Source organism: Paroedura picta, chromosome 8 (assembly GCF_049243985.1).
Source record: "Paroedura picta isolate Pp20150507F chromosome 8, Ppicta_v3.0, whole genome shotgun sequence".
Lineage (NCBI taxonomy): Eukaryota > Metazoa > Chordata > Lepidosauria > Squamata > Gekkonidae > Paroedura > Paroedura picta.
In genome coordinates, this window is record NC_135376.1 from 70,514,974 (window position 1) to 70,536,942 (window position 21,969).

At 41.9% G+C, this 21,969-nt stretch overlaps 1 protein-coding gene across 3 annotated transcripts in view; it reads right to left on the reverse strand.

The window, feature by feature from the left end:
- The window catches only part of TNKS2 (tankyrase 2), a 38,373-nt gene extending 18,569 nt beyond the window's left edge, over positions 1–19,804 (reverse strand). For 2 of the 3 annotated variants that reach the window (XM_077350312.1, XM_077350311.1), the window contains exons 1-14: positions 19,406–19,803; positions 14,129–14,353; positions 11,975–12,070; positions 11,100–11,136; positions 10,123–10,198; positions 8,798–8,892; positions 8,156–8,222; positions 6,930–7,116; positions 4,696–4,817; positions 3,967–4,058; positions 3,801–3,879; positions 3,269–3,440; positions 2,354–2,433; positions 318–463 (exon numbers count right to left, since the gene is read on the reverse strand). In XM_077350312.1, the coding sequence (XP_077206427.1) occupies positions 318–463; positions 2,354–2,433; positions 3,269–3,440; positions 3,801–3,879; positions 3,967–4,058; positions 4,696–4,817; positions 6,930–7,116; positions 8,156–8,222; positions 8,798–8,892; positions 10,123–10,198; positions 11,100–11,136; positions 11,975–12,070; positions 14,129–14,353; positions 19,406–19,628 (1,697 nt within the window). In that variant the 5' untranslated portion in view covers positions 19,629–19,803. Of the gene's footprint in view, positions 1–317; positions 464–2,353; positions 2,434–3,268; positions 3,441–3,800; positions 3,880–3,966; positions 4,059–4,695; positions 4,818–6,929; positions 7,117–8,155; positions 8,223–8,797; positions 8,893–10,122; positions 10,199–11,099; positions 11,137–11,974; positions 12,071–14,128; positions 14,354–19,405 lie in introns of all 3 variants that reach the window. The other variant, XM_077350313.1, reaches the window with a different exon arrangement.
- Positions 19,805–21,969: the final 2,165 nt, after the last annotated feature.

Consider the following 21,969-nt stretch of genomic DNA (forward strand, 5'->3'; position numbering starts at 1 on the left):
GAGAGTGCCTGAAGTTAATGTGTATACACAAACTAGCTAAACGATGTTTTAAAGGGTGAATTTAGACTATATTTTTTCACCAGTAGAAAGGAACCAGGTAAGGAACCTTCCCCCTTGCTCTCAACAGCTTACTGGTAACTGTCTATTTGAGGTATATATGAGGTATATAAGTATATATGACAGTCACAGAGACCCATGCATCACTTAGATATGAATCTCAAGAGACTAGGAACTGTCAGTCTGTAAAATTCAAGTATTCGATTCCTAACATACGTAAGGCATCTGCAAATCCTAAAAATCACCTAATAGAATATTACCCTTTGTCTTTTGCATGAACATCAGCACCATGCTGCAGAAGGTATTCAACCACAGACACTCTATTATATCCTGCTGCAAAGTGAAGTGGTGTGGACTGACGCCCTTCAATGTCCCGGCAATTCACACTCTGTATTGTACATAACTTCTGCAAAACACAGGTAAGAAGTGCATTATTATTATTGGTATAAAAAGCAAAAAGAACCACAGATCATTACCCTTCTGCATGAACAGATTAATTACTAAAAGTTTCCTCCAGACTCTGTTTACTTTACACATGATTTTTCAACAGGACCAGCTTCCTTCCACGGCAGATTCTGGGTATTAATAGAACAAATATTTTTATTTGGTGGTAAGGGGACTGCCACTTTGCCCTTTTCACCTCAGACACCAAAGTATCCTGATTCATCTCTAAGCTTTAGTACTTTACTTTTGGCGGCTGCCATATAACCATAAAAGGCCACTACTATTTCCAATTGCTTAAAAAAATGTATTTAAATAAGACTCTCTTCAAGTCTAAGAAAATAATATTTCCTCGGAATTTTCCAAAAGACAAAATAATGAAGAAGGCAACTCCTTGTGCTAATGGTATCCTAAATGTAATGTTCAGATCATCTCTGTGATTATCCCAGTGTTGCCTGGACAGTCCTAGGCTGGGAACCCTAAGTTTTATTTCTACTTGCGTCGCACCCTTTTCTGTTGTGAAGGCAATGCTTTGGTGTTTAGGCACTTCCACTCATACAAGAACAATTTCTTTCATGAGTCGCAAAGTGTGTTGTACTAGAGGAACATGGTATGCAGTGAAGAGCTGCCTCTGCAACAGATGAACAGGAGCAAGAAGAAAGAAGGCTTAGGACCCAAACCTTAAATTCTTGGACTCCCTTTCCGAGGGAAGAAGATCTAATATTTTAGATACAGTATATACTATAAATGAAAACCAACTTTTTAATATGTTTTGTACTTGTTTGTAAGATTGTACAACTGTCTTTTTTTGCAATAGACACCCACTGCCACCCTGCTGTAAACTAGGTAGACTCAACTCTGTGCTGGCTTTTGGAGCCAGGTATGATGGCATGGCTGCAGGCTGCAACTCATTCTCAGTCCCCAGCACAGGCATGAGGAGAAAAAGATCTCCTCCAATGCCACCTCCAGCAATCTGACGTCACAAATTCCAGTGTGGGTCACTTGGGCGGCTATCTGGTCCTGCCACCTGGGTTAGTCCCCCCTCTTACTCTGAAGATAGGACAACTACTACTCAACCACATTTCTTTGTATTGTTTAGATCAGTGGTCCCCAACCTTTTTATCACCGGGGACCACTCAACGCTGGGGATCACTCACCGGGGACCAGTCAACGCCTTTTACTGAGGCCCGGGGGGGGGGGGGTAGTTTACTTCTCTACTCTCAACCACTGCCCTAACGCTCTCTGATCGCTATGGTAATGTTTAAACATCCCTTCAAAATAAGATACAGACACGCCACAACAATGAAGTGTGTTGTAAAGGGCTGGGGGGGATGAAGTAAAGGGTCGGGGGGGGGGAGAGAGAAGGCGTCCTTCGGGGCCCACCTCCAATTAGTCGAAGGACCACATGTAGATGATAAAATGGAAAATAAAGCATGATAGCATGCATGTAGGCAAAAATAAGCCTATTTTAATGTGCATATCATATGCTCACATTTCCCAAAGATAAGCCAAATTCTTCCATAAAAAAGTTTGCTCAATTGTGGTACTGTGGCAGGAATCTCATAGCTGTATATTACATACCAAGTTATATCATAGTATGCCTTTTGTACTCTGCCTTAAATGAAATTTCAGCAGATGACTAATTCAGTAATTTAGTACACCAGCTGCCTCACAAGATGATAAAATCAAATATTCCAAAATCAGAAACTCCCTAGGAAATACTGCACAGCAATTAATACGCACCATATTATTTCCATCATTATCTTATCTCTAAAAAGACTGGAGAACAAACTACTGTAGAAGTAAGCCGGCAGAGCGTGCAGAGCTAGAAAATACACTGCAGCTAAAACCTTACTTTGACTATGTCCACATCTCCTGCCTTTGCAGCTTCCAACAACTGTCGATCTGCTTCTGAATTGCCTAAAGGGATGCCTTCTGGAAAATAAATAATTTTATGCATAAACTTGTGCAACGACAAATATACTAATTAACACGTATCCTTAGGAAAGATACATGTCTAGGTTCTCATGCTGACTACAAATGTTAGCTATACTAGGCTGAAGGTTGCATTTACAGTGAACCAAATTAATCCTAGTCACTGCTCAGCATTTCAGGTATCTCTGAAGTGAGGCAGGCTTGCATTCAGCACATCTCAGCAAATACAGGAATTTATATTCTTAAATCTCTATTAGCACAGCAGAATATTGTTGACATAAATGAAAGTCAACATTTTAAGCAATGTTATTTCCTAAAATAAACTTCCATCAGCATTTAATACATACTTATTGCTAAACACTACCAGTTGGATGCACAAATAATAACATCGGTAACTGAAACCTGCAGTTTCATATACATACACAGTTGTAGACAGAACTTTATTAGGTGAGGCAACTTTAAGAAAGGGAGAAGGAATTATGTTTTGGAAAGGACTTCAGAGAGAACAGGGTGCTAATACCCCCTTCAAAATGAATATCTGTTGTCTTGCCTCCCTCCCTGATTAATGAACCAAACCATTTTGGACAAATTCAAAGGAATCATGATACTATGGCTTCTGTTTAGAGATTCCCTCAAAACTTTTGTCAGGAGATTAGTTGTGTGTTCAATGGATAAACCAACTATTCAGACCTCTTCCTTGGAGTCTACTCTTGCCAAATTCTCAAATTCAATTATCCTCCTTCTCTATCAGTTAAACTCTTTAAGGGGGCTGATGCAGCCAACCTAACAGAAAAAGAAAGAAACCCTCAGTGCACACAAGCACTTTGTGTATTACCTTGTAATAGCTGTTGAACACTCTCATTTCCCATCTGAGAGGCTGTGAATCCCTGCAGCGACACAATTGACGGATCACAACCAGAGCTCAGCAACAGCCTGCAGGTCTGCAGATGACCACAGTGGGCTGCTCTGTGCAGAGATGTCTGGCCAAGATTATCCAACGCATTGACCTAGAGAGATCACAGAATTCTACAGCTGCACAAAAACTGAGACTATCTCCAAGAAACAATTTTTAATGGTAATTTGTCTCACGACACAATCAACCTGTTTGGGATGGAGAACAAGAGTTTCTTCTCCCTCAATCACTTTCTGATCAAAGGAAGCACAGGCAAGCTAACAAATCCCCCCAAATACTCTTAACGGTTTCCCAAGAACGTTTGTCATGTTCTGTGCAGCAGTCAGAACATGACAAGAGAAGTAGACACAGAAGGTACACATTTATATTTATAAAATAAATTTAAAAAGAAATATGAGAAGTTTTTTTCAATACCTGGCAAAACCTATTAAACTGTATTAAAAGTAATTCAGACCTTTGCTTCATGCTTCACAAGAATTTCAACAACATCGTTATGAGCTTTTTCTGATGCCACATGGAGGGGTGTCAGGAAGCTGAGAGAGAGAGAGAGAGAAATTATGACATTTCCTATTTAGACCTGTGACAGACTGTTTATTATTAACGTATACACATTAACTCACTCTTTTGTCTTCTCACAGATGTTGGCTCCTTTTCTTAGAAGCAGCTCACATACTTGCTTTCTTTTGGGATATGGAGATGCTGCAGAACAGTGCTATTTAAATATGAAATAATTTCATTACTTGCTGATTACTTTGCAATGAAAACTGAACATCAAGATGCACCGGAATTGTGAGACTTTTTATAAATATATATTATATCCAAGCATTAGGATATGGCTCAGCAATGCTGTGGCAAGTGGCTAAAAACTACACCATTCCATGAAAACATAATACTATACGTATTAAGAAAATCCCAACAATTTTAATAGTACATTTTATTTCAAAGATAGATTATCTGACCTAATTTCAACATAAATCCATTTCAAAGTGCAACTCTTTTTGATGCTTGCACAATTTTAGATCTTTCACATGCAAACTTGATCTAATGTGCCAAAAATTATTTTGCTCAAATATTATTTTGCACAAATATTGCAACATAATAGCATATATTAGTAATCCTTAATGCTTTGATATCCTCTAAAGAATTGTATTACCTACTGTAACCACAGAACTGCTTACCAACGGCCTTCATATTAGTTGACAAGTGCAATTTCTCAGAATTTTTTGGAAAAAAATGTAAGTTTATGTTTAACTTTTCTTATCCCCCCCCCAAATTATAAATTTAAAACTCATCTAATTCTGATGCTGGTATAATCAATTTAGTTATAACAAGAACTCTGTTTGTATTACCAAGGCAGTTTCATGAGTCTGGGGATGCTTGAAATTTATAATCTCAAGAGAGAGGATTTTTTTCACACGAGTTACATCAGATTCTCTTGCAGACTGTAGTAGTGAGTGTCCTTTGAATTCATCTGAAAGAGAAACAGGCTTTATGGTGTGATAATCTCAAAGGGCCCTGTCCAAGCTGTCAGCTTTCCGCATGACCTACAAGGTGGAGCTCTTTTCCCAGGTATATGGTTGGGGCCTTCGTGTTACCATCAGAGGATCTCTTAATGAGACTAGTGAAGGATCCTCACTCCCAGTGAGAGAGCTACTGACCCACATGCTGAACGGGGGGGATTGGTATTTTATTGCTCGTCATCTTGGTTATGTATTAATGGGTATTTTAGGGGGTTTTATTGTGTTTTTACTGACTTTGTAAACCACTGCGAGACATTTGAGAGTGGCAATATATAAATATAAATATAATAAATAAATATTATCATGAGAATATTTTGCTTCTACTATAGCAGTATTCTTTTTAATCTTATGAAAAAAGCTTTCATAAAACACTCTTAGTTACTTAGGTATTCTTTTTTCCTACCAACACTTTGTCACACACTCTACCCAAGCAGAGAAGTGAAGTGAAATCTCTCTACTGTATGGGAAACTTTCAAAAATCATGATTGACACAACATTTTAATGGTGGAAGACAAAGGATCTTTTATTTCCATTTACAATTCAGAAGAACAAATTAGCATTTCTGTGAACTAGGCAGTCATACAAGTCAAAACTGATCTGCTACACTCAGTGTCACACTGCTAACTATCCCCAAAATCTCAAGAGGCAGGCCAACCACTGACATTATTATTATTATTATTATTATTATTATTATTATTATTATTATTATTATTATTATTAAATTTATATCCTGCCTCCCCCCGGAGGCTTGAGGCAGGTCACATAAAACCAATCCCCTAAAAACAGTAATAAGAACAATAAAACATAGTACTGTTGTGCTTTTCTATAATAGGAACTTCCCAGCGGCAGGCCCTGATATGCGGAGTCCTGCAGGAAGCTATTCTCTCCCTGATATTATTTAACATGTGTCCCCTCACCCAGCTGGTAAAGAGTTTCGGACTGGGTTGCCATTAGTATGCTGATGATACCCAGCTATTTCTGTTGATGGGTGGCCATTCATTGACATCCTTAGATTCTCTGGCTAAGTGTCTGGAGGCCGTGAGATTGGCTCAAGTGGATTTGGCTGAACTTAAATACAACTAAGGTAGAGGGCCTTTGGCTAGGTCAGAATACTAAGAATAGTGCAATGCAGCTCTTGGCTCTTGACGGTGTCCATTTAACAGGAGCCTGGGTATGATCCTGTTTATGGAGGCCCAACTCACAAGTGTCGCTTGCCAAATGTCCTACCATCTTCGCCGGGCACAACTTGCGCCTTATCTATTGAGGCCTGACTAAGCCACTGTGATCCACGCAATGATCACCTCCAGACTAGACTTCTTTGACTCTGTCTATGCAAGCCTGCCCTTGAAGCAGCTCCGGAAATTCTAACTGATCCAGAATGCAGAAAATCAGGTCCTCTCAAGGGCCCAGTAGAGAGCACATATTACACCTGAGCTCTCCTAGTTGCCTCCGCTCCAGACTGGAGATCGGATTAGGCTCAAGGTCTTGATTCTCAGTTTTAAAGCCCTAAATGGTTTGGGACCCCTGTATCTACGACCACCTCTTCCCCTACCTACTCCCCAAAGAGATAAAACTGGCTTCAGCCAAGGCCAGGGCTTTTTTGGACCTTAGTCCTGGCCTTGTGGAATGCTCTGCTTGAGGTGATCAGGGCTCTCTGGGATCTTTATTCTGGAGGGTCTGCAAGATGGAGCTGTTGCACCAGGCTAGGAAAGAACATCATAGACACTGACCTCCTAGCCTGACAACCCATCTGTAAAAAAAATAAATCCTTCCAATTTCTGGTCGACCCTCAGAAAGGGTAAAATTATCCAGAGAAGGGTTTTTTTTTAATGTTAGAATGTTTTAATACCTAAATTGTATGCTAGTTTTTGTATGTGTTGTCAGCTGTCCTGAGCTGACCAGGGAAGGACAAAGTACAAATATAAATGTATTATTATCACATGCACACTAGAGGATCTGGGAGACGCAAGGCAGGCAGTAATTACCAATACTGCTTGTCAGCCCAACAGATGTAGATATCTTACGAAAACTGAAAACGTATCTTACACTTTCTTTGTACTTACATGCCAGTCTTTCCTTTAATTGTGGTGTTGGGGCCAAGTCTATAGTACTTTTATTATGGCAGTTTAACAACGTGGGATCAGCACCGTAGCTGAGCAAGAGAGAACACACTTCTACTCTGTTCTTGGAAGCTGCTTCATGCAGAGGAGTAAACTGCCACAGATCCATTGCATTTACACATGCTCCATGCTACGGAAGGAAAGAGCACCATGTTTTGTTATTTTAGTTCCTCATAACTGTAGTAAGATATTGGCATCATAGGGAAATGAAAGCATGAACTACTTTAAAAAACAAACAAAAACTCATGCAAACAGCGGACTAGAAACCACACATTTGCATTTCATTCTTGCTCAAAATAATGCAGGGTCCACAAACAAAGCTATCTTACAGTGAATCAGACTCTTGATCTATGAAAGTCAGTATTGTCTACTATGACAGGCAACATCACCCCAAGAGCTCAGAGGTCTTTCTTATCTATTACCATGTGATCCTTTTAACGGCAAATGCCAGGGACTAAACTTGGAAAAAAGTCCAAAGTGACAATTTAACTTCATGAGGAGACACTGGTATGTGGCCTAAGGCAAACTGGAAAGCTTTAGAACAGGGGTAGTCAAACTGTGGCCCTCCAGATGTCCATGGACTACAATTCCCATGAGCCCCTGCCAACATTTGGCAGGGGCTCATGGGGATTGTAGTCCATGGACATCTGGAGGGCTGCAGTTTGACTACTCCTGCTTTAGAACCAAGAGTGGATTTGAACTAAGTTTTCAAATCCAGACATTATAGCCCTGCAAGTGTAGCAAAGTCTTCACAACTGGTACAATGGCACAGTGAGACTCTTCCCTGCAATCACATCCCCAAACCCATTATCTGACACAGAAACACAGTTTTAGTTTTCCATATTTCCATCTATGTATGTTTCTGTCTGAATGTTTACGTGTAGTATCTTGTGAGACATTTTTAATTTGAAAAATGAAAGCAGCATTATGTACTAAACCTGCAAGTCCATAAGTAGTAGATGTGGCTGTTCCATACTTTCCAGTTCTAACTAAATGCAGTCCATCATTCTTCCCAGTAAACTATTTTACTTCAAAACTGTTTTACTTGGAAACAAAATCTGAATCTCACTATAGTCATTTTGAAAGCCTAATCTGGCAGGATTGAGAAACATGCTTAAAATAAATCAGAATAGCTTCCTAGAATGACAGCACGGATTTAAGAAACTAACCTTCACTAGAAGTTCTGTTACTTCATAATGACCATAGGAACAAGCATTATGAAGTGGTACCAGGTCTCTGAAAAAATGAACATTTCAGTTAGAAGACAGAAGTTCAGCAAACACACAAAAACATTTTTTTCAAGAACACTTAACCACAGTTGATATTAAAAATCCACTAAAATGCCAATCAGACAGAAGAAAAACCAGACAGTCTGGGGGAAGCACCATCATCATATGGTCCCAACAGATTTCACTCAGAAGTAATCAATTACTCTTGTTCTTCAGTTCTTTAAATTGGCAGGTTTAATTAAGTTAATCTAAAAAGATGGATTGTAGCAGCTGGTCAGCCTCCTGTGGAACATAAGACACACCAGAACTAGTTCAGGAGGTCTGAGCTAACATTTCCATAACAATTTTACAACCCTTTGATCTAAGTGCAGAGTGGTGAAGGGAAAAAATCTGACACTAATATGTGCTAAAACATGTCCTTAATTGCTTACCTGAAGACTTCATTTACTGTTCTGATTAAGGAAACAAAGATTCATAAACAAAATCTTACAATTTGAGCCATGCCAGTTTCCCTAATGTAAGTGTACTATATCTTAATTAAATCTGTAAATCACAGACCTTTCACAAAACATACTCACTCACCCCTTATCCTTAGCATGTACATCAGCTCCATGTTGTAACAACAGCTGTACAATCTTCACACGGTTATAACCGGCTGCTAAATGTAAAGGTGTTGACTGGAAATAAAAGAATAAGTACACTTAACAATTAGATAAAGACATTTAGCATTCTTTTTTAAAGTCAAAAACACGACAATGAAAATATTCTACATTATAGCATGGCAGATATCAGATGAGGTACTTCCGCTCATGGATGATAGGACACAGATGATAGTTCTTCCCCCTCCTCCTTCTGTAGTTTAGTTCTAAAACTGGTATGCATATAAATATCCTTCCCCTCAAGTCTTTAATATTCAAAGAAACAAATACGGATTTTTAATTATTTGTTTATTTGTGACAGTGGCAAGTTAAATTTGATGAATACACAGTGGACCCGGGGGGGGGGGGGAATGAAAACCTCTCCCTGCAGCCTTTCCACAAACCTAAGATTATATACTATACTCTCAAGAGCTTATACAAAATGTCATCAGAAACTTCCTTCCCAAAACCCCTAACACTACTTATGGAAAGTGATCAGTAATATTGAATACATTAGATTCAAGTGGGTAGCGTGTTGGTCTGAAGTAGCACAATAAAGTCAGAGTCCAGTGGCACCTTTAAGACCAAAAAAGATTTATTCAAGACGTGAGCTTTCAAGTGCAAGCACGCTTTGAATAAATCTTTGTTGGTCTTAAAGGTGCCATTGGACTCTGACTTTATTGAATACATTAGTGTTTTGACAAATTAAAACTTAGCATGCTCTCCACAGTAGATTCCTTGCTATCTTTTTAGCAATAGAGTTTCAAGACAGCCATGTTCTAATAAGATAAATAGCTATGAATGTCGCTCAGCAAGAAACAGCATTCACAGACTCCCGGCTTATATAAAGAGTTGGTTCTTATATGCCGCTTTTTTCTACCTGAAGGAGGCTTCCCTTTCTTCTCCCCACAACAGACACCCTGTGAGGTAGGTGGGGCTGAGAGAGCCCTGATATTACTGCTTGGTCACAACAGCTTTATCAGCGAGCCCAAGGCCACCCAGCCAGCTGCATGTGGAGGAGGAACAGGGAATCAAACCCGACTCACCAGGTTAGAAGTCCACACTCTTAACTACTATACCAAGCTGGCCAAGAAGCTCCAGACCCACTACATCACCAAAATTGGATTTCTACTTCTAGTAAATACAATATAACCAAAATGACAAGTCAAATATCTTTAAAGTAACATCTTAGGGTAGATTATATTTCAAGTTCAATCAATTCTTTAAAATGGAGTTAATCTTAAATACATATTTTTAAAACCAAAATACCTTCCTGCCATCGCTTGCATGACAGTTGACATTTAGTGGTGTGAGAAGGGCCATCAATTTTTCTTCATTTCCACTCCTGAAAGATAATTAACGATTCCTGAACTTCTTGCAGGCATATAATTAGACTTTATTTTATTCAATGTGCAACGCAGCACAGCCAAAATGAAACTACCATTTAGCTATGAACAGAAATACAAAATCTTTCATTATGAAAATTATACTTTCACTAACACAAACAGAATAACTTCCCCTTTTACTTAACGTCGTGTCAAGCACAGATCTAGCAAGAAGAAAAGGCATACCACAGGAAATAACCAGATATTGCCAGACATCTAATTTCTAATCACTTAAACATACGTTTGACCACTCTAAACTAAAAGTATCTGTTTAAAAGCAATTTCCAAAATTAAGTTTAAAAATGGGGCCAAAATCTTGAATACCCCCAAGCTCTACATATTCAGCCCTTGACACAACCAAGATAGAACATCTTCCTTGGAAGCCTCTTTACAGCTGAATATTTTAGCATTTAGAAGACCATATGTCCCTTTTTATGTTGAAGTTCCAAAAAGAATGTTATAGGAATACAAAGTAAAATGGAAAACGGGAAAACGTTGTAAACCTATCTGAGTCTCCACTGGGTAGAAATGTGAGACGTAAATGAAGTAAATAATAAATTGTCCGAGTGATAAATTGCATGATGTTACCTGGGTAGAAATTATTATTTGGTCTTCTGTGCTCTGCTCTATGCACTTCTGGCTTCTAAAAAAAACGTGTTTCAAGGATTTATTGCACAAACCAGGTATTAGTAGCTTTTCAGTTCTTCACTGCACACCTTTGAGATCAGAATAGCCTCTTTGATGCCCATGACTATTCAAAGTCTTCCAGTTAAACTTATCTCCTTATATTTCAGGCCTCAACATTCAGAAGACTGAATATATACATTCATGTGAGTTTCAGTTTGTTATACTAATACATACCTGGCACTTTCTAAGAGTTCATCTTTCTTGTATTCACCTAAAATTAAATTGATTCAACATATTTATTAATTGTAATTATTTTTGTTAATCTTAGAAAACAATCAAAACAGTATTTGTTATCATATGACAGTGAAAATTGCTGAACAAAGGAAGGCAACAAAACTGTTTATTTAGATCACTCTACAGCTGAGATTTATACACCTCAAATGAAAAGCAACTCAACTCTGTTAGCTAGTTACTGGCTCTGAATAATCCTCCCAAAGATTACCTGTGGCTGAATGATAGTAACAAACAAGCTGCCAATATTATTTTTACTTCTGTTATGTAGAAACCAAGTAGGCACTTCTCTTTACTATAGCACTGAAGTTTATTTTTTCTAGCACACTTTCTCAAGTCAGCAAAGGATACTACTAGATGCTTGCTGAGAATATCACACAGACATATGGCATTAGCACAAAGTTAGGTTTATACTGAAATAAAGGGTTGTCCTCAGTACAGTCACAAACAGGTCAAGAAACTGTTTGAACTATGAGAGAGAACACTCTTGTGGTCCAGTTCAGCTTATGATGTGATCCAGCAAAGCAGAAACACACAGAAAACCAGGGCTTTATAGTCAACAACTTTAGAAGAAGAAGAGTTGGTTCTTATATGCCGCTTTTCCCTACCCGAAGGAGGCTCAAAGTCGCTTACAGTTGCCTTCCCTTCAGACTTCAGACTATTCTTAGATCTATGTGTGTAATTAGGAGAAGTCGGAACCTACTGCAATCACTCATGCTGCCCAATGAGGACTGTTACTATGGAAGACCACTAGGAACAACTGCAGAAGGTAGTAATACTGTACTCAAACCATGGGGATTAAAGAAGTCACTCCTTACCAGTAAGCACCGCTTTTGCTGATGGATCTGCTAAGTCCAGAGCTGTTCTTCCATCTGTATTACGGATAACTGGATCAGCACCATGCTGCAACAGCACTAAAAATACAAACAACACTGGTTTTAATAATCCTGCGACAGAAGTCCTTTAATAAAGCATGCAATACCAAATCAGGACTTATTTCAAATTTATTTTGTTTTCAGATTTTTAGACCACCACTCCCAGAACAGCCGGCTTGTGGTGGTTGACAATTCTAACAGCATAGTCCAATGGAGAATTACCATATTCTAAGCCCATTGAAATCAATGCACTTGAACTAGAGTAACTGTACTGGATTGTGCTGAAAATCTCAGAACAGAATAACAGGATTCCGTACATCTTCAAAAGCAGTTTTATGACTGGCAGCACCAAGCAGAAAAATACAAGCGATATACAATCAGAAAGCTGACCCTTGGAATAGTACAACAGTAAATCACTCCAATGAAAGACATCCAAGGATCTTAATGCTTAATGTAAATCCTTCACTGGAGCCCTGCACAAGGGAGGAAGGGCAGGATGAGAATATAGGAACTCTCTCATTCCACATTAACACCAATGAATAGTATATGCCTATATGCAAGGAAGGGAATAAAGGAGGTGGGAACCACTGGAAGTTATATAGCTGTGTACATTGGGTTGCTTGCCGCTGAGCACTGGAGGGTTTTTAAGGTTGATTGGTTGGTTTTTCGACTGGTTTAAATTGTTGTATGGGTTTTATTGAGGGTTTTATTATGTCTGTTGTTAGCCACCACAAGCCTCCGTGGGAGTGGTGGGATAGAAAAGTAATAAATAAATAAATAAAATAAATACATGCAGATATTCTCACACAGGAATGGATCATGCTCAAAATGAACCTGGATCCTGTCTGTTTTAGATATCACTCTGTTGGCCTCTTACTAAGAGAAGCCGAATAAGAGGATTTACTTGCAAGTTATATAAATATTTAACATTGGCGATGGGCACAAACCAAGCATAAAGTAAAATTCATCACAAATTTTCCCGTACTCGTGGTTTAGGATCAGAACTTTGTGACAGGTCTACTGTTATGAACTTTTAGAGCACTTTGTACTGGTTCATTAGTGGAGAAAAAAATCAAGCTTTAAAGGGACTCTAATTCCCTTTAAACCAATTTTCTGTTCCTGGCAAAAAGCTGCAAAAAACAGCTGTTTGGGATGAGGCACATTCCACCACTCTATTATTTCATCCTGTCTTGTGTAGTCCTTTTAAAGTGACTGCACAAGACAGTCCCAAACAGCTGAATGGCAGGGAGTGCCTCTCTACCACCTAGTTGTATTCCAGGCTGTCTTCTGCTGTTTCTTTAAAGAGTCCGCAAAAGACGGTCCGAAAACAGGTGAGTGCTCCCCACCACAAACTGCTCCCTGTCACTAGTTCGTCTTCACACTGTTTTCTGTAGTCTGTTTAAACTTTAAAGAGACCGCAGAAGATAGCCCAAAATATCTGAGTGATGGGGAGCAAGCTGCGGTGCTGTTTTTCCACTTTTATGCAAACCGCACTGAAAAGTCCCTTTCAATGTAGTTTGCAGGGCCATGAACCAAACCTCATTTTCCTGATTCGTGTCCCTCCCTATTCAACTGCCCCAAGATGGTAGGCCTGATAGGGGTGGTCTACAAATGTGGCAAATAAATAAGCATTTTGATCAACTTGGGCTGTCAGTAAGGTAAAGGTAAAGGTATCCCCTGTGCAAGCACCAGGTCATGTCTGACCCTTGGGGTGACGCCCTCTAGCGTTTTCATGGCAGACTCAATATGGGGTGGTTTGCCAGTGCCTTCCCCAGTCATTACCGTTTTACCCCCCAGCAGGAAGCTGGGTACTCATTTTACCGACCTCGGAAAGATGGAAGGCTGAGTCAACCTTGAGCCGGCTGCTGGGATTGAACTCCCAGCCTCATAGGCAGAGCTTTCAGACTGCTGCCTTACCACGCCACAAGAGGCTCTTCAGTATAATGATAGTTTAAAGTAGTCTAGTCAGTACCATCTGTTCCTCATTCCTACAGAAAAGCACCGATGTTTTGAAAATGTACAAACTGAGGAAGAAATAGAATCAGTCTTAAATAGCTTCATTAAAAAAAAAATCACTGCAGGAGTTTTAGACATTACCTATGCAGACATCAATTTTGCCCTTGATGGCTGCTTCATGAAGAGGTGTGTAGTTCCAATTATCTCGGGCATTAGGATCTGCACCATGGCGCAGAAGAAGATTAACAACTTCAGCATGACCAAAAGAGCAGGCGTTATGAAGTGGGATGAGGCCTCCATCATCTCGAGCATGAACATTAGCACCACTTTGAAGCAAATATTCAACTACGTCCCTTCGACCGAAACCTGAAATAAACAGTTTATCAAAAGTAGATAGCTAGAAGGAAGCAAGGAAGTCTAGTTTGACAATCCTGTCTCATACCTTCTGAATGTGCAGTAAACTGGAAGAGGTGTCTTTAACTTACTACCGGCCCAAACAAAATAAAGACCAATGAAGAAACAGATGTTGCATTCAGAGGACACGGCAAACTCCAGCTGGACTTGGGTCCTTTTCTCCTACTACATTACTTGTAAATAAGCATGCACAGGATCAAACTGCATGCTTAATAAAAGCATCCGAGTCTTATTTGGGACCTAAGTGAAACACCTCCGCCTTTTATCCAGGAGTCTGTAACAGGCACCCATAGGCCTACCAGGGCTTTTGATTGGCCACTGGAGATGTCTGACTGGCTGTCTAGATTTCAAAAACCGCTTTGGCAGCAGCTACCACCACAGCACATTCATTTGCATGAATGAAAGTGACCAAATTGTGTAAATTCATATTTCAACTTAACAAAGGATCCTATTTCACTCTTCTTTTTCATATAAAGGAAATAGCCATTACTTATAATTATAGCACTAATATATTAATTTGGCTATTTATTTATTTATATTTAGATTTTTATACTGCGTCTCTCCGACTAGCTGTCTTGGGGCAGTGTACAACAAATAAAACATTGGTCACAATAAAAACATAAATAACTATATCATTTAAAAATGTATAACAAAATTAAAATGCCCAATTTTAGAACAGCTGATGTTACACTCTGGTCTGTTAGTTAACATGTAGTTATGGAGGCGGAATAAGTGGAAAGAAGGGGTGGGGGCGGTACGGGAGGCCCAATCTTGTATGCCAACTTGAGCTCATTGGAGGAAAAACAAGCTAAACAGTAAAAAATGAAAAAAGGGGGGAAAAAGAAAATAAATGTTGTGGAAGATATGGAACAATTAAGGAACAATGCTTTGAGATGGGTTCTACAGGGTAAGGAGGTAGAGAACACCAAGGAAAAATAATCTTGAAACCTAAGTCAACCAATGGCAGAAACGTGCTGAGGTAGCTGCAGGGACTTGTGTCAGGCCACACTACAAGCATCTTATGTACTTTTTCTCTTTTACACGTGTAGTAACTTGATTTCTCATCGTTGAAGCTGCTGATTTATACTCACTTGCCATTTTAATCTGCCATGGCAAAAATAAAAAAAACAAAACCCTTAAAAACTGAGAAATGTATTGGAGCATAGATTTTAGAAGGCCAGAATCCACTTTTTCAGATGAATAGAGGTAACCCCAACAGGTAGGTGTAAATATCCTGAGTATATAGAGATGGGGTAAATATTTTTTAATGAGGAAAAACCAGAGTTCACAAAATTGATGCACTAGATGAGCTGTCATCACATCACATGATTTCAGAATTTAATCATGCTTTCCTCCAGCTCCTGAACTATAAAGAAAGTGATCTCCTGAAAGGAGGGAAAGGTGGAAGTGCCTGCCTTCTTGGGGAGAGACTGCATTCATTAAAGGCACAGCTGTTATCACCCCTGCACAGCTCATCTATTGCTTGGATTGCTTTTGAACTACTCTTGTTGATTATTAAGAGTAATATTTGTGAAGCCTTCTATTTTTGTCTTTTGAAATTATAAGACCCTTTGAGTTTGGGTTTGTACTAAGCACAGAAAAGATTAAAAGCATCCAAATAAAAGTGCAAAACCAATCAGAGTGGGTGAGATCCATTCCCAAATGGAAGTGACTAGTGATGACTTGGCATTGTTGTTGCTGTTGTTAGGTGCAAAGTCGTGTCCAACCCATCGCGACCCCATGGACAATGATCCTCCAGGCCTTCCTGTCTTCTACCATTCCCCGGAATCCATTTAAATTTGCACCAACTGCTTCAGTGACTCCATCCAGCCACCTCATTCTCTGTCGTCCCCTTCTTCTTTTGCCCTCGATTGCTCCCAGCATTAGGCTCTTCTCCAGGGAGTCCTTCCTTCTCATGAGGTGGCCAAAGTATTTGAGTTTAGAAAGATCAATAAATACTAATGAGGGGCAATTTGTTCCCTATAGTGAGCTAACACTTCCCAGCAAATAATTCCAGCTACTATGAAGATCCAGAGCATAAATATACAGTCTAACAAAACTAACAAAATGAATGTCATCTAATTAAACTGGGTGTTAGCCATGCTAACAGGTTATTGTTCTACTTTATTTGTGTTCTGCACAATACTATGACATCTCGTGACATTGTGCATGGAATTTAAAAACTTCTTTCATAATATACTTTAAAGCAACTGTACAGAGAAGATTCAAATAAACTTACATACACAAACATGGACAATAAAAAGAAAGCAGAGGGTATGATTCATACAAGTTAACCGGTCACCTATATCAGTGGTCCCCAACCTGCGGGCCGCGAAGGCCATGGTGCCGGGCCGCGGCTCCCTTTCCCCGCCCCCCCCCCGCAGTAAAAAACGTCCCAGGCCGCAAGCTTGTGGCCCGGCAAGCTTCTTACTGCGGCAGGGCGGGTAGAAGGAATCGGGGCCGGGCCGCGCCCCGATGCGGGGGTGCGGCCCGCGGGCGCGGCCGATGTGTGGGCGTGGCCCGCGCGGGCGCGGGCCACGCCCCAATGCCCTGCCGGTCCCCAACCTCAGAAAGGTTGGAGACCACTGACCTATATAATTTGAAATATGTATTACAGTCTGTATGATGGCCCATGGAGCATAAGAAAAAAGCAGTATGCCTGCAATTTGAATAATGGTCTGTCTTAAATGTCATGGTTCAACACAGAAGCACATAAAGACCAGCTTTTTTGCCACTCCATGCTTATTCAAATCCCAATCTTGTTTATATTCTACTACCCTACTCTGAGCACAACAACACACTGAAATATTAAATAATTGTTATCTGTCATGCTTTTTCACTTCTTCCTCTACCATATACTGTGGTGCAAGGAGCAACTCTCTTGTGAAGACATTTATTGCTGAGGAATTTTGGTACTCAGATGGTTGCTAAGTATTCCTCTGTGACTGAGCCAGAGCTGAACTGAACATGGATGTTTTTTAGAGTTTAAATAACATTTTAGATCAGTGATCCCCAACCTGTGGGCCCTGGACCACATGTGGTCCTTCGACTAATTGGAGGTGGGCCCCAAAGGACGCCTTCTTCCCCCCCCCGGCCCTTTACTTCATCCTCCCCAGCTCTTTACAACACACTTCATTGTTGTGGCATGTCTGTATCTTATTTTGAAGGGATGTTTAAACATTACCATAGCGATCAGAGCGTGCTAGGGCAGTGGTTGAGAGTAGAGGAGTAAACTACCCCCCCCCCCCCACTGGGCCTCAGTAAAAGGTGTTGAGTGGTCCCCGGTGATAAAAAGGTTGGGGACCACTGTTTTAGATTATTCAGTGCATCATGGAGACTTTTAAAAATAAATTCTTATATTAGCTGCTTAAAACAAATCTTACACTGCAGACAGGAGTCTCAGTTGTTACGATGTGCTATACTGACTGCAGTTGAGAATGGGCCTTGGGAGATAGAAGTTCAAATCCCCATCCATCTGTCCTAATTTTCTCAGCATAATCTACTTTATGGATGTTGTAAAGATAAAAAGGTTAACATGGGTGAGAGCAGAAACATGTACATTGTCTCAAACTCTGTAGAGGATGACTGGGGTGGACAGGTAGATAAAAGGTTTAAGCACACCTGAATGGGGGAACTCCTATGCTTTAGTGGCTAAACCAGTTCTTGCATAATAATAATATAAAAATAAATGAGTAATAAAGCACAAAGCCTTTCTGTTTCCTATAAAAACTGTTACATAGGTGAATGTTTTCACATATCAAAAGGATTTTATTTCTCATCCCATATGCAATGGCACCCAGACCAACTGCCAATATAAGTGTAAATGTTTCAGACATTCTACCATCTAGCCTAGGCCTTCTCAACTGTTTTTACTGTTGAGAAACTCCTGAAACATTCTTCAGTCTTCAAGAAATTCCAGAAGTGACACAATGGTTCAGAATATGGTTGGGAAGCATACCTGTGTACTTGGGGCCCCTTCCCTTGGGGCCATTTTGGGAAAGGGTGGGTCAATATGACCATATATGGTTCATATCACCTGATAATTGTTTAACAAATTATATATATATATACACACACACGTATATATATTCCCACCCATTCAAGAAATCCTTCCAGGGCCCTTACAAAACCCTGACCTAGAAAATTTACAAACTATGTGTGATTTATTTCCCCCTCCTGAAGTAATAAGAAAAGTGTAATAACAAGTGTATATGAAACAGCCTTCAACATCCATGCTGAGATGTTATGGGAAAAAAATATTTAAGACAAAGCATCAGGTACTTTTCACATTAAAAAGTAGCAGTTCCATGTGAAATGACACCCCCTTTATTGCTTTTTAAATAACTCTCCCATAATGGACACTTAAACACTGGACTACTTTACCAGAGATGCATTTCCCCCAGTACTCCAGTTTGTGGCAGGCATACACCAGCCCACCCTTTGGAGCAGAGATTCCAGGGGTTCTTTGGCCTTTCCCAGAAGTTTGGATGGCCGCTGAAATCACTAGACGTCACTGGAGCCCATTTCCCCTGTTGCTCTACTGGTCTCTCTCTCTCCCCAGTGGAAACGGTAAACGATCCATTGATTAATTGATTGGCGCATCTTATTTCTTCACCCACTTCTCCAGAGGGGCAGGTTACCACTTCAGCGGGAGATAAATGTATTATTATTATTATTATTATTATTGGGATATTTCCACGGTCAAAAAGGCTGCAAAGGGTGCTTTGGAGCCACTGGTTCGCCTCCTCGGTCTGTGTCTACATTGCAGCAGGAGCGGGGGAGAGCGAGGGCTGATGGTCGAGCCATAATCCTGGCCCGCTAGTTCCACGGAGGCCAGCCGTCTCTCCCCCTCGCCTGCACACAAAAGCCTGGACGAGACCGAAGAGGCCGCTGCGGGGAAAGGGCCGAGAGGGACGGAGACGCACAGGCGTTGCTGGCTACCCGGGGGGAGGGGAGGGGGGGGGAGAGAAGGGGCCGGGCGGGCCGCGGCCTGGCCGGACGTACCTGCGGCGAAATGGAGCGGGGTGGATTTCCTGCCGGCCGTGTCTCTGCCGTTGACGTTCTCCGGCCGCACCAGGCGCTTCACGCGCTCCACGTCGCCGTTGCGGCAGGCTTCGAAGAGCTCGCGGGCGGGCTCCGTGGCGGCTCCCCCGCCGCAGCACGACGAGGACGGCTGCAGCGCTTCCCCCAAGCCCGCCCCTCCTCCCGCGCCCCGCCGCCCCGCCATGCCGGGGAGAAACCCCCGCTCTCCTCACAGCCCGACGCCCGCCAGGTTCCTGGGGGAAATCCGGGGTACGGGGGGGGGCGGGGTGGAGGGCGCGGAAGGGACGGAGACGGCGGCGAGCGAGCCAGCCAGCCAGGCAGACGCGGCCTCTGAGGGCTGGGAGGGGGAGCCGCCGAGCTGCGCGAGCATTGGGGATGGCAGGCTAAGCACAGAGCATGCGCGTCGTGGAAGGGGGGCGGGCACGGGGAGGCGGCGGAAGGGCAGCCGCCAGACGCGCATGGGCGGCCGGGGGGGGGGGGGCGTTGATTGGCGGAGGTTCTGTGTATCCCGAGGGTTGCCAACTTCTAGGTGGGGACTGGAGAGCGACTGTAAAAATCACTTTCTCTAGAGATAATGGCCAAGGGACTCTGTGGCGTTATGCCTTTTTTGCCCCTTTCAGCCACCTCCACCCCCAGATCTCCAGGTGTTTCCCTAGTGTGAGTTGGAAACCGTAGCCCCATCCCCATCAGTTGTGTCCAGTTCTCAGATAACCGGGCAGGGGGTTACCTTCGTTTAGAAACCTAACTGGTTTAGAGTTTCTTGGACTTCTTTAAGGGCATGAAGTGTGAGTCTGAGAATCAACTTCTTGAAAAACCAAGTTCTTTGTGAGATCCACGAGGAAACCAGTAATCCAAAGAATCAGATGAGAATCCCAGATGAAGCAAAAGATTAAAATGCATTTTGTGCCAAATAGGGAGATCACAGCAGAAGGACTGAAATACAGATCTCCAACCCAGCAAGGTTGGCGTGGATCTTTGTAAGATTCCTTTTTCAATTTTGACACCGTTCCATTGGCACAGGCATCATCATCAAGTACCTTGGCACCTTCAGGGTTCAAGGCAACTAGAGGCCCCTTGGCCGTCTTTGGAGAAAACATTGAGTTACTTCAGATGAGTCTCACGAGCTAGACAAGTGGCAATTAAAACCAACAGATATAAGAATAGGAGCCCCTCTCCGGGAAATAACCTCTCCCTGTCAATGGGAGAATTTCCAGAGGGATTAAAAGAGGCAGTGTTACACGCATTGCTCAAAAAATCATCTCTAAATCTGCAGGAGCCTAACAACTACCACTCCATCTTGCACTTAAGAGTTTCTGGGGAAATTGGTTAAAAGGGCTACTGTGGATCAAATAACAACATTCCTGGAGGAAATTTCAGTCCTTAACCCATTTCAGTTGGGTTTCCGGCCTGGCCATGGGATAGAAACAGTGCTAGTCACTAGGGCTGGGCACTTCGGCGTCCAAAGCAGCCGTTTGTGCTGAAGCGCCTAACCCTACGTCACTCTGATGGACTAACTCTGCCGCCAGCTGGATCAAGACAGGTCAGCACTGCTGGTATTAGACCTGTCAGCAGCGTTTGACACAGTCATGAGCTCTTAGCTCACCACCTTGCCAAGGCCAGGATACGGGGGACAGCCCTGAAATGGCTGATCTCCTTCCTCTGGGGTTGCAGACAGAGGGTAGCAATAGGAGACAGAGTATCTAATCATCACCAGCTCACATGTGGAGTCCCACAAGGAGTAGTCCTCTCTCCTATCCTATTTAACATCTTCATGTGCCCTCTTGCTCAGCTGGTGCAGAGGTTTGGGCTGGGTTGCCACCAATATGCAAATGACACCCAGCTCTTCATCCTGACGACCACCCTGACTCTCCCCCAGAATATTTAGTCAGATGCCTGGAAACAGTGATGAGGTGGTTCAAGCAAAGTTTCTGAAGCTCAACCCTTCAAAGACAGAGGTCCTGTGGCTGGGTAAGAAGGGACCAAGCAAAGAAGCGTGCTTGCCCAATCTGGACGTACAACTAGTAGTAGCCCACTCCGCCAGAAACCTGGGAGTGATCCTTGATGCCTCCCTCTCCATGGAGGCACAGGTCACAAGAGTAGCATGGCAAGCTTTCTATCACCTTCACCAAGCCAAGCTACTAGCGCCCTACTTGGCCCAAGAACACCTAGCTACAGTGATCCATGAGATGGTCACCTCTCTATGCAGGCCTACCCTTATCCTTGATCCAGAAACTACAATTGGTCCAGAACCCTGCGGCCAGGATCCTGAAAAATACACCATGGAGATCCCACATCCGGCCAGCACTCCAGCAATTCAGCTTGCTCCTAATTGAATTCTGGATTAGGCTTAAAGTCTTGGCAATTACCTTCAAGGCCATATGTGGTCTGGGCTCAGTGTACCTGTCTCCCTACCTATACCCCCAAAAGAGCCCTACGCTCTGCCACCGCCAACTGGCTAGTGTTTCCTGGCCCCAAAAAGGCATGTTGGACCTCAATAAGAGCCAGAGCCTTCTCTTTACTGGCCC